Source organism: Pecten maximus, chromosome 3, assembly GCF_902652985.1.
Source record: "Pecten maximus chromosome 3, xPecMax1.1, whole genome shotgun sequence".
In the NCBI taxonomy this organism is placed as follows: domain Eukaryota; kingdom Metazoa; phylum Mollusca; class Bivalvia; order Pectinida; family Pectinidae; genus Pecten; species Pecten maximus.
Window position 1 is genome coordinate 33,302,700 of NC_047017.1, and position 23,283 is coordinate 33,325,982.

The 23,283-nt window shown below is 35.8% G+C and overlaps 1 protein-coding gene across 1 annotated transcript in view; it reads left to right on the top strand.

The window, feature by feature from the left end:
• The window catches only part of LOC117323952 (acid phosphatase type 7-like), a 32,408-nt gene extending 17,136 nt beyond the window's left edge, over window positions 1-15,272 (top strand). The window contains exons 9-12 of the mRNA XM_033879496.1: window positions 620-748; window positions 10,787-10,855; window positions 12,457-12,591; window positions 12,786-15,272. Of these exons, the coding sequence (XP_033735387.1) occupies window positions 620-748; window positions 10,787-10,855; window positions 12,457-12,591; window positions 12,786-12,875 (423 nt within the window). The 3' untranslated portion in view covers window positions 12,876-15,272. The remainder of the gene's footprint in view (window positions 1-619; window positions 749-10,786; window positions 10,856-12,456; window positions 12,592-12,785) is intronic.
• Window positions 15,273-23,283: the final 8,011 nt, after the last annotated feature.

Sequence of the window (23,283 nt, forward strand, 5' to 3'; positions counted from 1 at the left end):
TTAACAGATGTGTTTGTGGACTACATTTACAGGTACGAGTTGTGTTAACAGATGTGTGTGTGGACTACATTTACAGGTACGAGTTGTGTTAACAGATGTGTGTGTGGACTACATTTACAGGTACGAGTTGTGTTAACAGATGTGTGTGTGGACAACATTTACAGGTACGACTTGTGTTAACAGATGTGTGTGGACTACATTTACAGGTATAAGTTGTGTTAACAGACGAGTTGTGTTAGCAGGCGTTTATATTTATTACATTTACAGGTACGAGTTGTGTTAACAGATGTGTGTGTGGACTACATTTACAGGTACGAGTTGTGTTAGCAGGCGTTTATATTTATTACATTTACAGGTACGAGTTGTGTTAGCAGGCGTTTATATTTATTACATTTACAGGTACGAGTTGTGTTAGCAGGCGTTTATATTTATTACATTTACAGGTACGAGTTGTGTCAGCAGGCGTTTATATTTATTACATTTACAGGTACGAGTTGTGTTAGCAGGCATTTATATTTATTACATTTACAGGTACGAGTTGTGTTAGCAGGCATTTATATTTATTACATTTACAGGTACGAGTTGTGTTAACAGGTGTTTATATTTATTACATTTACAGGTACGAGTTGGGATACCCTTCATTCATGCCTACAGCCTGGAACAACTCTTTAAAAAGTATGATGTGGACTTGATGTTCTGGGCTCATGAACATTCCTATGAACGTCTTTGGCCTGTCTATGACAGAACTGTAAGTATGACATCTGTATATGTCACGAAGAAATGAAATCACCCAGTACACTTGTTTTAGACACCCAATTATATACACACCCATTATATATACCCTGTAGACACATTACATACACCAAGTAGACATGTTATATACACCCAGTAGACATGTTATATATACCCAGTAGACATGTTATATATACCCAGTGTACATGTTATATATACCCAGTGTACATGTTATATACACCCAGTAGACATGTTATATACACCCAGTAGACATGTTATATATACCCAGTAGACATGTTATATATACCCAGTGTACATGTTATATATACCCAGTAGACATGTTATATACACACAGTAGACATGTTATATATACCCAGTAGACATGTTATATATACCCAGTAGACATGTTATATATACCCAGTAGACATGTTATATACACCCAGTAGACATGTTATATATACCCAGTGTACATGTTATATATACCAAGTAGACATGTTATATACACCCAGTAGACATGTTATATATACCCAGTAGACATGTTATATATACACAGTAGACATGTTATATATACCCAGTAGACATGTTATATATACCCAGTAGACATGTAATAAATATACCCAGTAGACATGTTATATATACCCAGTGTACATGTTATATATACCCAGTGTACATGTTATATATACCCAGTGTACATGTTATATACACACAGTAGACATGTTATATACACACAGTAGACATGTTATATACACACAGTAGACATGTTATATACACACAGTAGACATGTTATATACACCCAGTAGACATGTTATATATACCCAGTGTACATGTTATATATACCCAGTAGACTAGACATGTTATATATACCCAGTAGACATGTTATATATACCCAGTAGACATGTTATATATACCCAGTAGACATGTTATATATACCCAGTAGACATGTTATATATACCCAGTAGACATGTTATATATACCCAGTGTACATGTTATATATACCCAGTGTACATGTTATATATACACAGTAGACATGTTATATACACAGTAGACATGTTATATATACCCAGTAGACATGTTATATATACCCAGTAGACATGTTATATATACCCAGTGTACATGTTATATATACCCAGTGTACATGTTATATACACCAAGTAGACATGTTATATACACCCAGTAGACATGTTATATATACCCAGTAGACATGTTATATACACCCAGTAGACATGTTATATATACCCAGTAGACATGTTATATACACACAGTAGACATGTTATATATACACAGTAGACATGTTATATACACACAGTAGACATGTTATATACACACAGTAGACATGTTATATATACACAGTAGACATGTTATATATACCCAGTAGACATGTTATATATACCCAGTAGACATGTTATATACACACAGTAGACATGTTATATATTTTTTTTATATTTATTTTATTTTTAAGACATTATCAATACATAAATATATAAAAGTCACAAACACAAACGCACATCGATTCCAGTATGACTGGTTTGTTATCAACATATAGTCTTAATATCATCTTCAATGTCATCATTACTTATATTTTTCATCATCATAGTCTCATCATCCTACTTAAACATTAAAATCATCATCGTAATACTAATCATCATCATACTAATCGTCATCATCAACATACTCATCCCCATCATCATCATCATAATCATCCTCAAAGTCATCTTCATCATAATCTCATCATCATCATCATAATCATACTAATCATCCTACAAATCATTATCAGCATAATCATCATACTCATAACCATCCTAAAATCATCATCATCATCATCATCATCATCATATCAGCATCATTATATCATATTCTCATCTTCACAATCATATCATCCTAAGAATCATTACCATCATAACATCATCATCAGCATCATCATCATTAGTCATCATCACAATCTCATCCTGATATCATCATCATCATAGTCATCATCATCATCATCATCATCATCATATTCTTATCTTCTTCATCATCATAATGATAATAATAAACCTTAAATCATCAGCATCATCATCATAATCTCATCATGATATCATGTATATATAGTCATCATCATCATCATTTTACTCATCATCATACTAATCATCATATAACCATAATCATCATCATCATACTCATCATCAACATCAATTTAACTACAAGGATAAATACATACAAACCAAACATACTCCTATACCTGTATACATATTCTGATAAACATACATCCATACACACATACATACATATTCAGTTTCCTGGTAGCCTGATCAATCCTGTCCAGGGCTCAGCTTCTGTGTTGGTCATATCAACTCTTGCCACATCAACTGAGTCATCGGCACCATTGACCAGGCTCCACACTGACTGCACCATTTAGATCTAGCATATACACACAAAACACACATACACATTCAAAACAATATCATATGTATACACATTCAAAATTACTTAAATGTGCACTAACTAACTACCTTACCTACACACACACACACACACTAACATACACTCTCACACACATACTCATGCATATTCACACATACTTGCATTTAATAGTCTACTTGCTGATTTGACTTATATATAAATCATTTAGCAAAAAAAATAAAAAAATAAAAAAAAAGGAGACAACAAAAAAGGAAAGGGATAAAGCAGAGAGAGATAGAGTGAGGTCATGGGATGATGAATTCCTTCTTATCCGAATTACAGTGTACAGGTGTTATTGTCAGCACAATGTCAGGATTAGATTTCAAGTTTAATAAGATTTTCCCATTTTCTCCATTCATTCATAAATTTTAATCTTAAAGTGTTATTTTTGCTATTTGAAATATATTTTTGCACAGAATAATGACTTTGTATAGTTTTTACTAAAGTATTGATATTCAGAGAACTGTGCAGGCATCGTGTTGTGTAGATGTAGTGTTTAATTATCAAAATTATTTCATTATCAACTCGAACACTTGGGCTATTGTAACTAGTAATTCCAAACAGAAAGGATTGTTTATTGATAGAAAAGGGAATAAACAATGCATCAAGAAGTGATTCTAGTGTCTGTATGAGTTTTTGAACTTCTTGGCATTCCCATAGAACATGACTGACTGATTCTCTTTCATAGTTACATAGGTTGCATAAGGGACTGATAACTAGTCTTGCCTTAACTTGTCTTGAATTGGTAGTTAAAATGTTATGAGTAATCCTGTATTGCAGCCATTGAAGCTTAGTATTTTTTGTTACCTGGAATGGTAATTTGTAAATATTTTCCCAATCTTTACGAGTTAGTTCAAATTGTCCCCCCCATTTTGCTTTACCAGTTGGTTCTGCTTTAGTTATGTTTAACAATTTATAAAAATCTTTTGTACCTTTCTGGTTCCTCAAAATAATCTGAATATAAAAAGGTATTATTGGCCGCACAACCGTATTTTCAAATGGTAACCTATCAGCAATGAATCTTTTAATGGAAGATACAAGTCCTTGGTATTGAAGGAAGTTAGTTGTTATATCATATATTTGAACAAAATCTTTATAACTTAGAAAAGATTCAATACTATCAGATTCCAACATATCCACTACATTTATTACTCCTTTTCTGTACCACTGAGTGTAAAAAAATGGTTTACCTGATATAGTAATATTCCTATTAAACCAAATAGGTGCTTGTAAAATTGAATTATCCTTATTAATAGTAGTTTCTAAGGAAATATGTAATTTATACCATGCTCTAAAAACCTCCTTCCAATATTTATTAGTACAATTCTTATGGCATTTTTGTATATACTCACCTCCAATATTTAGCAAAACATTAGTATTTACACTAGTATTTAATATCAAGGACCACTTGCCTGGTGTACGATAAAGTCTTCTAATCCAACTTAGTTTTAATGAGTCCGCGAAAGCCTTGATATTAACCATTTTTAAACCGCCATTTATGATATCTTGGACAACAGTTTCTCTCTTGATTTTGTCTACTTTACTGTTCTATAGGAATTCAAATAGAATAGTGTTAATAATGCTGAATGTTTTTTCATCTGGATTAGGCAAAGCTGTAGACATGTTATATATACACAGTAGACATGTTATATATACCCAGTAGACATGTTATATACACCCAGTAGACTTGTTATATATACCCAGTGTACATGTTATATACACCCAGTAGACATGTTATATACACACAGTAGACATGTTATATATACCCAGTAGATATGTTATATACACACAGTAGACATGTTATATATACCCAGTAGACATGTTATATATACCCAGTAGACATGTTATATATACACAGTAGACATGTTATATATACCCAGTAGACATGTTATATATACCCAGTGTACATGTTATATACACACAGTAGACATGTTATATATACCCAGTAGACATGTTATATATACACAGTAGACATGTTATATATACCCAGTGTACATGTTATATATACCCAGTAGACATGTTATATATACCCAGTAGACATGTTATATATACCCAGTAGACATGTTATATATACACAGTAGACATGTTATATATACACAGTAGACATGTTATATATACCCAGTAGACATGTTATATATACACAGTAGACATGTTATATATACCCAGTAGACATGTTATATATACCCAGTGTACATGTTATATACACACAGTAGACATGTTATATATACCCAGTAGACATGTTATATATACCCAGTAGACATGTTATATATACACAGTAGACATGTTATATATACCCAGTAGACATGTTATATATACACAGTAGACATGTTATATATACCCAGTAGACATGTTATATATACACAGTAGACATGTTATATATACCCAGTAGACATGTTATATATACCCAGTGTACATGTTATATACACACAGTAGACATGTTATATATACCCAGTAGACATGTTATATATACTCAGTGTACATGTTATATATACCCAGTGTACATGTTATATATACCCAGTAGACGTGTTATATATACCCAGTGGACATGTTATATATACCCAGTAGACATGTTATATACCCAGTAGACATGTTATATATACCCAGTAGACATGGTATATATACCCAGTAGACATGTTATATATACCCAGTAGACATGGTATATATACCCAGTAGACATGTTATATATACCCAGTAGACATGTTATATATACCCAGTAGAAATGTTATATACACCAAGTAGACATGTTATATATACCCAGTAGACATGTTATATATACCCAGTAGACTTGTTATATATACCCAGTGTACATGTTATATACACCCAGTAGACATGTTATATACACCCAGTAGACATGTTATATATACCCAGTAGACATGTTATATATACCCAGTGTACATGTTATATATACCCAGTAGACATGTTATATAAACCCAGTAGACATGTTATATATACCCAGTAGACTTGTTATATATACCCAGTGTACATGTTATATACACCCAGTAGACATGTTATATACACACAGTAGACATGTTATATATACACAGTAGACATGTTATATATACCCAGTAGACATGTTATATACCCAGTGTACATGTTATATATACCCAGTAGACATGTTATATATACCCAGTAGACATGTTATATATACCCAGTAGACATGGTATATATACCTACTGTACATGTTATATATACCCAGTAGACATGTTATATATACCCAGTAGACATGTTATATATACCCAGTGTACATGTTATATATACCCAGTAGACATGTTATATACCCAGTAGACATGTTATATATACCCAGTAGACATGGTATATATACCCAGTAGACATGTTATATATACCCAGTAGACATGGTATATATACCCAGTAGACATGTTATATATACCCAGTAGAAATGTTATATACACCAAGTAGACATGTTATATATACCCATTGTACATGTTATATATACCCAGTAGACATGTTATATATACCCAGTAGACTTGTTATATACACCCAGTAGACATGTTATATACACCCAGTAGACATGTTATATATACCCAGTAGACATGTTATATATACCCAGTGTACATGTTATATATACCCAGTAGACATGTTATATAAACCCAGTAGACATGTTATATATACCCAGTAGACTTGTTATATATACCCAGTGTACATGTTATATACACCCAGTAGACATGTTATATACACACAGTAGACATGTTATATATACACAGTAGACATGTTATATATACCCAGTAGACATGTTATATACCCAGTGTACATGTTATATATACCCAGTAGACATGTTATATATACACAGTAGACATGTTATATATACCCAGTGTACATGTTATATATACCCAGTAGACATGTTATATATACCCAGTGTACATGTTATATATACCCAGTAGACATGTTATATATACCCAGTAGACATGTTATATACACACAGTAGACATGTTATATATACCCAGTAGACATGTTATATACACACAGTAGACATGTTATATACACCCAGTAGACATGTTATATACACACAGTAGACATGTTATATACACACAGTAGACATGTTATATATACCCAGTAGACATGTTATATATACCCAGTAGACATGTTATATATACCCAGTAGACATGTTATATATACCCAGTGTACATGTTATATATACACAGTAGACATGTTATATACACACAGTAGACATGTTATATATACCCAGTGTACATGTTATATATACCCAGTGTACATGTTATATATACCCAGTAGACATGTTATATACCCAGTAGACATGTTATATATACCCAGTAGACATGTTATATATACTCAGTGTACATGTTATATATACCCAGTGTACATGTTATATATACCCAGTAGACATGTTATATATACCCAGTAGACATGTTATATACACACAGTAGACATGTTATATACACCCAGTAGACATGTTATATATACCCAGTAGACATGTTATATATACCCAGTAGACATGTTATATATACCCAGTGTACATGTTATATACACCCAGTAGACATGGTATATATACCCAGTAGACATGTTATATACACCCAGTAGACATGGTATATATACCCAGTGTACATGTTATATACACCCAGTAGACATGTTATATATACCCAGTAGACATGTTATATACCCAGTAGACATGTTATATATACCCAGTAGACATGTTATATATACCCAGTAGACATGTTATATACACACAGTAGACATGTTATATATACCCAGTAGACATGTTATATACACACAGTAGACATGTTATATATACCCAGTGTACATGTTATATATACCCACTGTACATGTTATATATACCCAGTGTACATGTTATATATACCCAGTAGACATGTTATATACACACAGTAGACATGTTATATACACACAGTAGACATGTTATATATACCCAGTAGACATGTTATATATACCCAGTAGACATGTTATATACACACAGTAGACATGTTATATATACCCAGTGTACATGTTATATATACCCACTGTACATGTTATATATACCCAGTAGACATGTTATATACACACAGTAGACATGTTATATACACACAGTAGACATGTTATATATACCCACTGTACATGTTATATATACCCAGTAGACATGTTATATATACACAGTAGACATGTTATATATACCCAGTAGACATGTGATATATACCCAGTAGACATGTTATATACACACAGTAGACATGTTATATATACCCAGTGTACATGTTATATATACCCACTGTACATGTTATATATACCCAGTGTACATGTTATATATACCCAGTATACATGTTATATATACCCAGTGTACATGTTATATATACCCAGTGTACATGTTATATATACCCAGTAGACATGTTATATATACCCAGTAGACATGTTATATATACCCACTGTACATGTTATATATACCCAGTGTACATGTTATATATACCCAGTAGACATGTTATATTATAAGACTCTATCATATGTGGTCATGTAGGATAGGGATATTCCACCCGAGGGGTCACAAAATGTGGTAAAACCCGAGGCTTAGGCAATACGCTGTTTGCATATATGGGGTATGGTAAATCGATTGGCGCTGTTCTTTTTTTATTATATGCAGTAGAAAAAAAGTTTGGATTGAGAAAAAATGGCATCTATCTGAGAAAGCTATCGACAGATAGTGCCTATTTTGCATATTTTAGGTTGGGGAATGAGAGAAAAATACTCAATCATATGTGGTTCATGTAGGATAGGGATATTTCACCCTCTGGGTCACAAAATGTGGTAAAACCCTCGGCGGAGCCTCAGGTTTTACCACATTTTGTGACCCCTCGGGTGGAATATCCCTATCCTACATGACCACATATGATAGAGTCTTATAATATATACCCAGTGTACATGTTATATATTCCGCACTCAGGCTTCTAGCTCTAATTGTATTGCGAAGATTAACATTGAATGCGCTTTGATGAAGTGTGGCATTGTTTCATCATTAGTATTAATTACCGTGTTGATTATACACTACAATGCATAACGCCTCTTGGGTTATTTATTGGATACCTGTACAAATCACCTACCTGTAAACATAAGTCCCAATTGAGACACAATAAGGCTTCACACAATACCCGTCACAGGTGTTGTTTCACTGTTGACTAGCCGGACCTCATGTCATAATCGCTGAGGTAAGACCGGTTTTCAGAAGTAACTTTTGGTATACTTTAACAGTAACCAGACACATAATCGGTCCGGTGTTCGGAATTCAGAAGGATCAGTATTTGGAAGTTTTTAAATACTATACCGTATTTGACCTAATAAGGGCGCAGGGCGCGGGTAATTAACAGTGGGGGCGCCCTTATTAAGATTAGTTTAGTTATTCTGAAGTTTTATGAAACAGACTATACCTTATAGCAGAATACCCAAGGCTGTGGAAACGGTAAAATATTCAGTCATGAAAATATTCCAGATGAAGATATCAATTCATTATCATACAGTGTATATTATATTAAGCCTAAACATCACTTGAATATTCTTGTAAACTTGTAAACCATGCCAGCTGATCTTTAGGCCAGAGAACGTGTGTTCCATCATTTATGGTCAAATGGAACTCTTTTGTGTTCTATTTATTAAGCCACAGGTGTCGTGGTTTCCCAGATCATATCAGACATCGTTTTCTTTGACCTAATAATTGATTTACAATGTCTTTTACTAACTTTCTGTTCTGAAGTATAGATATGTGGAAGTTTTTAAATACTATAATAAAGTGCAAAGACAATTCGTTCGGTATTCAGAGGTGTTCAGTTTTTAGAAGGTTCGGTTTTCGGAAGTTGCACTGTATATACAAGAAGACATGTTAAACACCCAGTAGAGGCATTATTGTGTACACCCAGTAGAGGCATTATTGTGTACACCCAGTAGACGCATTATTGTGTACACCCAGTAGACACATTATTGTGTACACCCAGTAGACGCATTATTGTGTACACCCAGTAGACACATTATTGTGTACACCCAGTAGACACATTATTGTATACACCCAGTAGACACATTATTGTGTACACCCAGTAGACGCATTATTGTGTACACCCAGTAGATGTATTATTGTGTACACCCAGTAGACGCATTATTGTGTACACCCAGTAGACACATTATTGTGTACACCCAGTAGATGTATTATTGTGTACACCCAGTAGACACATTATTGTGTACACCCAGTAGACGCATTATTGTGTACACCCAGTAGACACATTATTGTGTACACCCAGTAGATGCATTATTGTGTACACCCAGTAGATGCATTATTGTGTACACCCAGTAGACGCATTATTGTGTACACCCAGTAGATGTATTATTGTGTACACCCAGTAGACGCATTATTGTGTACACCCAGTAGACGCATTATTGTGTACACCCAGTAGACGCATTATTGTGTACACCCAGTAGATGTATTATTGTGTACACCCAGTAGACACATTATTGTGTACACCCAGTAGACGCATTATTGTGTACACCCAGTAGATGTATTATTGTGTACACCCAGTAGACGCATTATTGTGTACACCCAGTAGACGCATTGTTTTATACATACTGTATATGTGTATATATGACTGTACATATATATGTGTTTTTTTATTTACAGGTGTTCAATGGTACCAAATATCCTTACACAAATCCCGGGGCCCCTGTCCACATCACCACTGGTTCCGCAGTAAGTTCTATTGTAGCCACTTTCCCTGTTTTCATTGACAGACCTGGCCTGACAGTAATATGAGCAAGCTTGACTGTAGATATATATACACAATGTATCTGTATTTTTAGGTCACTGAGACGAAGTCTCAGATGACCTTCGTCTCAGATGACCTTTCGTCTCAGATGACCTATTGCAATTGCCTTTTGTCTGGCATCGTCCGGCATTCGTCGTCTGTCATAAACAATTCACTTTTTCAGCTTTATCTCCAAAACCTCTCAGCCAAATTCAATGAAATTTGGCAGGAAGCTTCCATGGCCAAATGTGGATCAAAATTGTGAACTATATGGGCCCAACCCCCACGGGACTGAGGGGTGGGGACCAAATTGACTTAAATTTCTCAACTTCTAGATATGGTAGAATCAAATACTCTTCACATAGAAAGGTCTAAAGGTGATTTACCAAAAATGTGAATTTCATGACCCTGGGGTCTCATGTTTGCCCCTTGGAAGGGTGTAACCTTTACTATAATAGCTTATATAGGAAAATCACATTTTAGACTGTCATTTGTTTCATTTCTATTGGAATTCATTCTTACTTGGTTAACATTATCAGCATGGGATGACAGCTTAATGGTATGTACTTGTTGGCCCTGACTGACCCCAAGGGCCACTCATGGGTGGGGCCAAAAACAGTCAAATCAGCTGAAAATTCAGAAATCTTCTTCTCAAGACCAAAATAAGATAGAATCAAATACTTTCCGTCGATGGAAGGGTCTTAAGGTGCTTTACTAAAATTTGTAAATTTCATGACCTTAGGGTCTCACATTTGCCTCTGGGGAGGGGGTAAACTTTACTCTAGTTTATATGGGAAAATCACATGCTTGACTATCATTTGTGTTATTTCTATTTGAATTCATTACAACTTGGTTAACATTAACAGCACAGGATGACAGTTTGATGGCATGCACATGTTGGCCCTGACTGACCCCCAGCCCAGTTTGATGGCATGCACATGTTGGCCCTGACTAACCCTCAGGGGCTGATGGATGGGGCCAAAAACAGTCAAATTAACTGAAATTTCAAAATTTTCAAGACCCAAATAAGGTAGAATCAAATACTTTTCATAGGTGGAAGGGTCTAAGGTGCTTTACTGAAATTGTGAATTTCGTGGCCCTGGGGTCTCACGTTTGCCCCTTTGGAGGAGGTATCCTTTACTGTTGTTTATTTAAGGAAATCACATCTTTTACTATCATTGATGTCATTTTTTTTGGAATTAGCAGTTTTGGAAGGTAGTTTACTGGTATGCAATTATATTGGCCCCCAGGGGCTGATGGGCAGGGTAAAAAAAGGTCAGATTTACAGAAACATTTCAAAACTTAGGTGACCATTAAGGCCTATGGGCCTCTTCTATTCCTTAAAGAGTTTGTGTTCCATATGTCTTCCATGAAATTATAAAAGATATATAGTTTTATCACCAGTTTCTGTTTAAAGTTATCAGATTGTCGGTTTTAATCAGAAGTTAAGATAATGTAAATGGGAGTGAAGTTCAAGCTACTTTCTATGTTGTTTAGCTGTAAGATGAGTTAATAAGTGTAACCTTGATTATTGATCACCTGACAGGGATGTTCTGAGGACCATGACAACTTCGGCCATGCAAATCAATGGTCAGCCTTCCGCAGTACGGACTATGGATACACACGCATGAAGGTCTTCAATGCCACTCACATATACATCGAGCAGGTCTCCGATGACAAGGTCAGTCATCTCCAGGGTATTCACATTGCTGGTTCTCAGACAGCGATATCTTATTATCTCAAATGGCAATCAATATTGGGGTTAAACAAATCAGTTTGAGATGTGTTTTGTATTTATAAAAATGATAAGTGTTTTGTTGATGTCAGTGTGATATGTCATTTCCATATTTACTCTGTACTTTTATTTTTTTCCAGGATGGCATGATCATCGACAAGATTTGGTACATCAAGGAATGTCATGGTAACATCAGGTTTAATGAACAAGGCCATTCCTCATACTGTTGATGCACGACTCATGAAATGTACAGATGTTTTGTCAGATGTTGTTATACTACATTGATTGTGAAACAATAAAGCCCATCGGTTTATCTGTAATATATCAGTAATAACATGTAAATGTCTGGTACTTTATATCTAGTTTCTGATTTTATTGTGATAACATTGTTGTGTTTATAACTAAAATTACATGTAGGAACAAGTTTTGTCTTAACCAAGAAAAGCATTATATAATGTCATTTTATGATTTCTGTGGTGGGAAATTTTCTTGTCCCACTCAATAGTAAACTACTGCATGAATTTAATCATATAGCCAAGAAAGGTCAAAACTAGATGACCTTGTCATGTATAGATTTCAACATTTCGGGAGGTTGCGTACATTTCTCACTATAAAGGTAACAGCATCATTCACATCAATTAAGATAAGATGCCCAAATTTTTCAGATATATTCTCTAATTATAGTCAGTAGGCTGCTACCAATGGAAGTGTCTACTTAAATACTGATAGCCATTGTTTATTGTACAGTATATTGTTCACTAACAAGCCATATTTTTCCATGTTAGAGAAATATTGAAATCTTTTACAAAGTTTAACCTTGTTCCTGATTTATAGGTATCAAAATTATATAATTATAAACCATGTGCCTCTGATAAACCGAAATATTACACAAATATTGCATCACAAGAAGTAAAATCTAATTTTCATAAATGATTAGATTTCTATTTCACCATAGTCTAAGCATATAATACTGTATATATTTTCCTACTACCTGTCTGTATTTGAGTTAGATTTTATTTTTTGAACTGTGCCTCTCAATATTGCTGCCTGATAGTAGTTATACTGTTCTTACCTTAGAGATACTGCATACTATATTTTGATAGCATAACGAACTTGATGGACCTTGGAGGTTCTTTTAATAGAGTGTTTAGTATGAAGTGCAAGAACACTGTAAGATTTTAAGCATGCAATTACTGTTTGAATATTTTGTGAGACTACTATATAATTTTTTATGTACATTTTATTTTAATTTCAATATAAGATATTTTTATGATAGAATGTATGTAAAATTATATGTCTGTATTAAAATGACATTTGAGATGGGAAACAGCACTAATTATAATGATGTATCATAAGGTTATTATAGATAAAATCATTAATATTTATGTATGAAATCAAGAAAAAGTTTATTTTTAGTTGCTAATATCAATCATCTCGGAACTCATTCATAATAATTCTGTGAAACCATTGATTGAAGTTGCCACCTTTATACATTGGGTTCTGGCCTTAGTTAAAGTTGGAAACTGACCATTTTACAAATGTACTTACATGACTATGCCGACCTTGGCTGAGGTTTGGAACTGCATGTCTACTGATACAGTTTGGTCATAATTTGAGAATATGACCTGTCGTGTCAGCGTTATTTTTTTCCTTCCTAACATGCTGCTCATGTATTATCCATGCTTTGTCACATTCCATGTTTTGTGATACATATTTTCACAATTAGTTTTGGATTGATTTTTTTTGGGTGAACATATTTGCATTAATTTTGTTCTTTTGATCTTTGAATTGATATTACTTGTAGATTGTGTATATCACATGAAATGTTAATGATTGGATTTGTAACAGTTGTTGTAAATTATTAATCATGGTGAATTACACAAATTGTCTAAATGGATAGGTATTGTGGACTGTGAAGGATACTGAGTCGGAGTGTTGATGGACTGTGAAGGATACTAAGTCAGTGTTGATGGACTGTGACGGATACTAAGTCAGAGTGTTGATGGACTGTGACGGATACTAAGTCAGTGTTGATGGACTGTGACGGATACTAAGTCAGAGAGTTGATTGACTGTGATGGATACTAAGTCAGAGAGTTGATGGACTGTGATGGATACTAAGTCAGTGTTGATGGACTGTGACGGATACTAAGTCAGAGTGTTGATGGACTGTGACGGATACTAAGTCAGTGTTGATGGACTGTGACGGATACTAAGTCAGAGAGTTGATTGACTGTGATGGATACTAAGTCAGAGTGTTGATGGACTGTGATGGATACTAAGTCAGAGTGTTGATGGACAGTGATGGATACTAAGTCAGAGTGTTGATGGACTGTGACGGATACTAAGTCAGTGTTGATGGACTGTGACGGATACTAAGTCAGTGTTGATGGACTGTGACGGATACTAAGTCAGAGTGTTGATGGACTGTGATGGATACTAAGTCAGTGTTGATGGACTGTGACGGATACTAAGTCAGAGTGTTGATGGACTGTGATGGATACTAAGTCAGAGTGTTGATGGACTGTGACGGATACTAAGTCAGTGTTGATGGACTGTGACGGATACTAAGTCAGAGTGTTGATGGACTGTGATGGATACTAAGTCAGAGTGTTGATGGACTGTGACGGATACTAAGTCAGAGTGTTGATGGACTGTGACGGATACTAAGTCAGAGTGTTGATGGACTGTGATGGATACTAAGTCAGAGTGTTGATGGACTGTGATGGATACTAAGTCAGAGAGTTGATGGACTTTTACAAAAAAGGGTACAAAAAGGGACCAAGGGAACCTACACATCAAGTCTGAGATCAATCCTTTCATTACATGTAGTATTAAGAAATAGTGATAACAGATGATTTACAGATTGAGGAAGGGCATTTTGAAGAGCCCACTTTTGATGATGGTCAAGGCTAAAAAGTAGTCGGACTGAAAATTAATTTCCTTTTTGCATTATGTGTCATGATTGTATTTACAAGGTAGCTTTAAAACACTCGCATTTATCCACAAAACAATCTTAAATTAATTTAAAGCATTTTAATTTATAAATGTTTCACAGAATTTATGGTGAATAAAATATATTGTTGGATTATAAAGCAATGTTTTTTTCTTGTTGTTGCATGTAAACATGGTCACAAAAAAGCAGTTGTATCAAAATTGTCAGATTCCTCAAACCACTTAATCATATTTTCATGAAATCATTTCATTATTGCAAAATCATTATGAGAGTTTTAAGGGGTTCTCGTTCATTAAGATAGAACCTCCTACAAATTGATCTTGTTCAAATCATATATACAATAGTTCTCCGACATGTGCATACACTGTAATTTCTATAAAAACAAGCTCATTGGCCTTACCAGTCATCAGAGTTTTGAAATATTTCTGTCAATTTGACCCTTTTTGACCACGCCCATCAGCTCCTGGGGGTCAGTTGGGCCAACATTTGCATTCATTAAAATACCTTCAAAAACTGCTAATTCTAACAAAGTTGGAATGAAGAAATCCAACAAATGATTGTCAAAAATGTGATTTCTTATGTAAACTATAGTAATTTTTACCCCCTCCCATGGGCAAACAGGAGACCCCAGGATAACAAAATCTATGATTTTGGTACGTAAAGCACCTAAAGACCCTTCCATATATGATGAGTATTTGATTCTACCATATTTTGGTTTTGAGAAGATGTTTTTTGAAATTTCAGTTAATTAGATCTTTTTTGGCTCATCAACCAAAAATCAATTTTCAAAAATCTTCCTCTCTACTCTCAGATATTATAGAATCAAACACTCTTCAAAGATGGAAGAGTCTTAAGGTGCTTTACCAAAATTGTGAATTTCATGTCCCTGGGGTCTCATGTTTGCCCCTGGGAGGGGATAAACATTACTTAAGTTTATATAGGAAAATCACATTTTTGACTATCATTTGTGTCATTTCTATTGGAGGTCATTATAACTTGGTTAACAATATCAGCATGGGATGACAGTTTGATGGTATGCACATGATGGCCCTGACTAACCCCCAGGGGCTGATGGGTGGGCTAGAAAGGGTCAAATGGACTGAAATTTCAAAAAATTTCTGCTCAAGACCCAAATAAGGTAGAATCAGATTCTCTTCATAGATGGAAGGGTCTTAAGGCGCTTTACCAATATTGTGAATTTCATGACCCTGGGGTCACACATTTGCCCCTAGGGAGGGGTTAAAATTTACTATAGTTTATATAGGGAAATCACATTTTTGACTCTCATTTGTTAGCTCACCTGGTCCGAAGGACCAAAGTGAGCTTATGCCATACCGTTGCGTCCGTCCGTCCGTCCGTCAACAATTGACTTCTTCTTCATAACCACACATCAGAATTTGACCAAATTTGGTCAGAAGCATCCCTATGGGTAGGGGACTCAGAATTGTACAAATGATGGGGCTGACTCCCTGGGGGCCTCTAGGGCGGGGCCAAAAGGGGTCATTTTTGCGCTATTGATATAAACGACTTCTTCTCTGAAACCAAGCAATGGCTATCACTCATATTTGCCTGGTAGCATCACTATAGGGTGGGGATTCAAAATTGTACAAATGATGGGGCTGACCCCCCAGGGGCCTGAGGGGTGGGGCAGAATGTGGTCAATTTGGCTATATTGATATGAACAACTTCTTCTCTGAAACCGAGCAATGCCTGTCACTCATATTTGCCTTGTAGCATCACTATGGGGTTGGGATTTAAAATTGTACAAATGATGGGACTGACCTCCCAGGGGCCTGAGGGGCGGGGCCAAATGTGGTCAATCGGGCTATATTCATATAATTGACTTCTTCTCTGGAACCAAACAATGGATATCTCTCATATTTTACTGGTAGCATCACCTTGGGGTAGGAATTTGAAATTGTACAAATGACAGGGCTGACCCCCTGGGGTGTGAGGGGTGGGGCCAAAAGGGGTCAGTTTTACAGAATTGATATAAACGACTTCTGCTCTGAAACTAAGCAATGGATATCACTCATATTTACCTGGTAGCATTCCTATGGAGTGGGGATTCAAAATTGTACAAATGGTGGGGCTGACCCCCAAGTGGTCTGAGGGGCGGGGCCAAAAGGGGTCAATTTGGCTCTCTTAATATAAACGACTTCTTCTCTGAAACCAAGCGATGGATATCACTCATATTTGCCTGGAAGCATCACTATGGGGTGGGGATTAAAAATTGTACAAATGATGGAGCTGACCCCCCGGGGGCCTGAGGGGCGGGGCCAAATGTGTTCAATTAGGCTATATTGATATTAGTGACTTCTTCTCTGAAACTGATCTATGGATAGTGCTCATATTTGCCTGGTAGCATCACTATTGGGTGGGCCTTCAAAATTGTACAAATGGTGAGGCTGACCCCCCCGGGGGCCTGAGGGGCAGGGCCAAGAGGGGTCAATTTGGCTTAATTGATATGAACAACTTCTTCTCTGAAACTAAGCAAGGGATATCGCTCATATTTGCCTGGTAGCATCCTTTTGGGTAGGGATTCAAAATTTTATAAAGGAAGGAACTGACCCCCACTCCCCCCGGGGTGCAGAAGGCCGGGTCAAAAGGGGTCAATTGGTTTAAACAACTTCTTTTCTGAAACTAAGCAATGGATATCACTCACATTTGTGTGGTAGCATCCCTATGGGGTTGTGCCAAAAGTTAATTTTATTTCATGGATTAATGCATTTTTTGACATCAAATCCTCATTTTCCCATATAAAGTGCCTATGATATATTGACATAGCAATACCAGTGACAAATATACTTAATCATCATTCTTGTTTCATATCTCATGAAATCCAGGTGAGCGATACAGGCCCTCTGGGCCTCTTGTTTGATTCCTATTGGAATTCATTCTATCTTTATTAATAATATCAGCATGGAATGACAGCTTAATGGTATACACATGGTTGACCCTGTCTGATCCCTTGTACTGATGGTTGGGGCCAAAAAGGTTCAATTAAATCAACCGAAATATTTCAAATCTCAGGTGACCGTTCAGGCTGATGGGCCTCTTGTTATTATTACTATCTTGTCACTCTATTTTTCGAACTTGGTGAAAATAGGATCATTATAGATGCTAGCACGCTTCACATTGTTCGTTAGTCTGATGAAGGTGACAGTGTAGTCATCAAAATGTAACACTCTTAAATATCATATTGGTTGTGTTATATAACTTCTCTCATAAGTTCGGATTAATTCCAAAAGAAATCAAACAAATGATAATGATAGGGGTGTCTGAGAAGAAGTCAAAATTGTAAATTGTTTACGAATGCATGAAGACAGACTAAAGGCGTTTAGAATAGGTCTCCAGTAACATAAAAAAACACACACACACATTTGATAATCATTCCAATAATTATTTAATAGATACAAGTATGTACATGCAGAAGTAGTTAAACCATTAAGTTAACATACCAAATTAAAACACCCAGTCATTCATTACACCAATCATCATAAATAATTAATCTAGCACACAAGACACAGATTTAAAATGTGAGATCTTCCTATTGGTACCGGGTAGGTTTACATTCGTTACACATTAAAACATGATATCGTGAGTATTTCAAGTTTTCATAAGATGGTGGTCCAGATAGGGTTTACATCAATAACACATGATCAATGATATGGATCTTCATTCTACAATGGTGAGCATTTCATTACACACAGACACAATGATGCCTGGCATATTACACACAAATTTACTAATTGTAGATCTAGAGATGCCCTAAACAATAAACTTACAATGGTAGACATGTCATCATACAAACTTACAATGGTAGACATGTCATCACACAAACTTACAATGGTAGACGTGTCATCATACAAACTTACAATGGTGGATGTGTCATCACACACAAACTTACAATGGTGGACGTGTCATCACACACAAACTTACAATGGTGGACGTGTCATCACACACAAACTTACAATGGTGGATGTGTCATCACACAAACTTACAATGGTGGACATGTCATCACAGACAAACTTACAATGGTGGACGTGTCATCACACATAAACTTACAATGGTGGACATGTCATCACACACAAACTTACAATGGTGGACGTGTCATCACACACAAACTTATAATGGTAGACGTGTCATCACACAAACTTACAATGGTGGACGTGTCATCACACACAAACTTACAATGGTGGACGTGTCATCACACACAAACTTACAATGGTGGACATGTCATCACACACAAACTTACAATGGTGGACATGTCATCACACACAAACTTACAATGGTGGACATGTCATCACAGACAAACTTACAATGGTGGACGTGTCATCACACACAAACTTACAATGGTGGACATGTCATCACACACAAACTTACAATGGTGGACGTGTCATCACACACAAACTTACAATGGTGGACATGTCATCACACACAAACTTACAATGGTGGACATGTCATCACACACAAACTTACAATGGTGGACGTGTCATCACACATAAACTTACAATGGTGGACATGTCATCACACACAAACTTACAATGGTAGACGTGTCATCACACACAAACTTACAATGGTGGACATGTCATCACACACAAACTTACAATGGTGGACGTGTCATCACACAAACTTACAATGGTGGACGTGTCATCACACACAAACTTACAATGGTGGACATGTCATCACACACAAACTTACAATGATAGATGTGTCATCACACACAAACTTACAATGGTGTTTTTACACTGTCTAGCAGCCACTGTATACAAGTTTGAGATGACAGATCGAGGACACTGGTCAACAAAATGATTGCATTAATACATAAAACATCATACAGAATTATGTCACTATCAGGTAAATGATACTTCAATAGACCATCAACACATGACACATATACAGCCAGTCTAGCCAACCAATCAAAGAAATGCCAGGCATTATGTACATAAAAAAAAACACAGATCCTGGGAAAGAGTGTAAAATCTAGTCAGAACAGCAGGTGGGAGATCATACCATCTATTGCAGGTGTTCACAATACACCTACAATTTTAATTCCTAGCCTTAATAACCATTCTACAAGGCATGATTCCACATGTTTACCTTTGACCATATGTACATGTCTTGTATTTGAAATCTATTATTTACCAGGTTTCAAATGGCAAAATATATATTAAACCTGTCAAAAGATAAAATATTTAAAACAGAAAATACTTGAATTGTATTTCAAGATCCATGTCATGCTATCCATTTGCATTTTGTCATTACGTTTTCTTGAATAATCTTAAATGTGACCATGGTCTTTTAGTTTGTTGACTTTCTAGCATAGATGAAGACAGATCTGAATTCAATATAGGCCTAGAAAGTCTTTATCCATGACACTCAGAAACTAAGATCACTAGGTCAGTCCTTGTTTTATAAAGGATCGGGTAAATGTTGTTTGTACATAGTATTAAATACAGTCTTTGTCTGCACACAGCTGATGGAGTGATTAGGTGTGGTTTTTACATTGTGGTAGATATATATATAATGTCACTAAGCTGATGGGGTGATTAGGTGTGGTTTTTACATTGTGGTAGATATATATAATGTCACTAAGCTGATGGGGTGATTAGGTGTGGTTTTTACATTGTGGTAGATAATGTCACTAAGCTGATGGGATATGCTTCATTACCTAAAGAAGAAGAGCCCTGGCTTAACACACTGGAGACCCTGGTTCAATTCCTATCTGGACACTTGACAGGAATGTTTTTCCCTGTTCTTTCACACATGAAGACCTCCGGCCAATCGGTCCAACATTTGGGATCACAATAAAAGAAAGCTGTAAACCTATCATTCTGTTTTAAACCTATCATCGAAATTAACCTTTAAAGTAGTGATACATTATTTTTCCATCAGCTGCACCAAAACAAATGATCCAGGACAAATTGATATCAAGAGTTATCCCAGTATCAGCTAAGGAATCGACATGTGTCAAGGGCAGAGTGATTTTAATATTTACCAAGGACAGAGATGTTTTAATATTTACCAAGGACAGAGTGGTTTTAATATTTACTATGGACAAAGTGATTTTTATATCTACCATGGACAAAGTGATTTTAATATCTACCATGGACAAAGTGATATTAATATCTACCATGGACAAAGTGATTTTAATATCTACAATGGACAAAGTGATCCTAGATTAAATCAAGGACAAAATCGTCCTAGTATCTACCAAGGGGAAAATGATTTCTTACCCTGGACAGGTGTATCCTCACTAATGATTTCTAACCCTGGACAGGTGTATCCTCACTGTAATGATTTCTAACCCTGGACAGGTGTATCATTACTCTAATCATTTCTAACCCTGGACAGGTGTATCATTACTCTAATCATTTCTAACCCTGGACAGGTGTATCATTACTGTAATGATTTCTAACCCTGGACAGGTGTATCATTACTGTAATGATTTCTAACCCTGGACAGGTGTATCCTCACTCTAATCATTTCTAACCCTGGACAGGTGTATTATTACTGTAATGATTTCTAACCCTGGACAGATGTATCATTACTGAAATGATTTCTAACCCTGGACAGGTGTATCATTACTGTAATGATTTCTAACTCTGGACAGGTGTATCCTCACTCTAATCATTTCTAACCCTGGACAGGTGTATCCTCACTATAATGATTTCTTACCCCGGACAGGTGTATCATTACTGTAATGATTTCTAACTCTGGACAGGTGTATCCTCACTCTAATCATTTCTAACCCTGGACAGGTGTATCCTCACTCTAATCATTTCTAACCCTGGACAGGTGTATCCTCACTATAATGATTTCTTACCCTGGACAGGTGTATCATTACTGTAATGATTTCTTACCCTGGACAGGTGTATCCACACTAATGATTTCTAACCCTGGACAGGTGTATCCTCACTGTAATGATTTCTAACCCTGGACAGGTGTATCCACACTAATGATTTCTTACCCTGGACAGGTGTATCCTCACTGTAATGATTTCTAACCCTGGACAGGTGTATCATTACTGTAATGATTTCTAACACTGGACAGGTGTATCCACACTAATGATTTCTTACCCTGGACAGGTGTATCCTCACTGTAATGATTTCTAACCCTGGACAGGTGTATCCACACTAATAATTTCTAACCCTGGACAGGTGTATCATTACTGTAATGATTTCTTACCCTGGACAGGTGTATCATTACTGTAATGATTTCTTACCCTGGACAGTTGTATCCACACTAATGATTTCTTACCCTGGACAGGTGTATCCACACTAATGATTTCTAACCCTGGACAGGTGTATCATTACTGTAATGATTTCTTACCCTGGACAGGTGTATCCACACTAATGATTTCTAACCCTGGACAGGAGTATCCTCACTGTAATGATTTCTAACCCTGGACAGGTGTATCATTACTGTAATGATTTCTAACCCTGGACAGGTGTATCCACACTAATGATTTCTAACCCTGGACAGGTGTATCCTCACTGTAATGATTTCTAACCCTGGACAGGTGTATCCACACTAATGATTTCTTACCCTGGACAGGTGTATCATTACTGTAATGATTTCTAACCCTGGACAGGTGTATCATTACTGTAATGATTTCTAACCCTGGACAGGTGTATCATTACTGTAATGATTTCTTACCCTGGACAGGTGTATCCACAC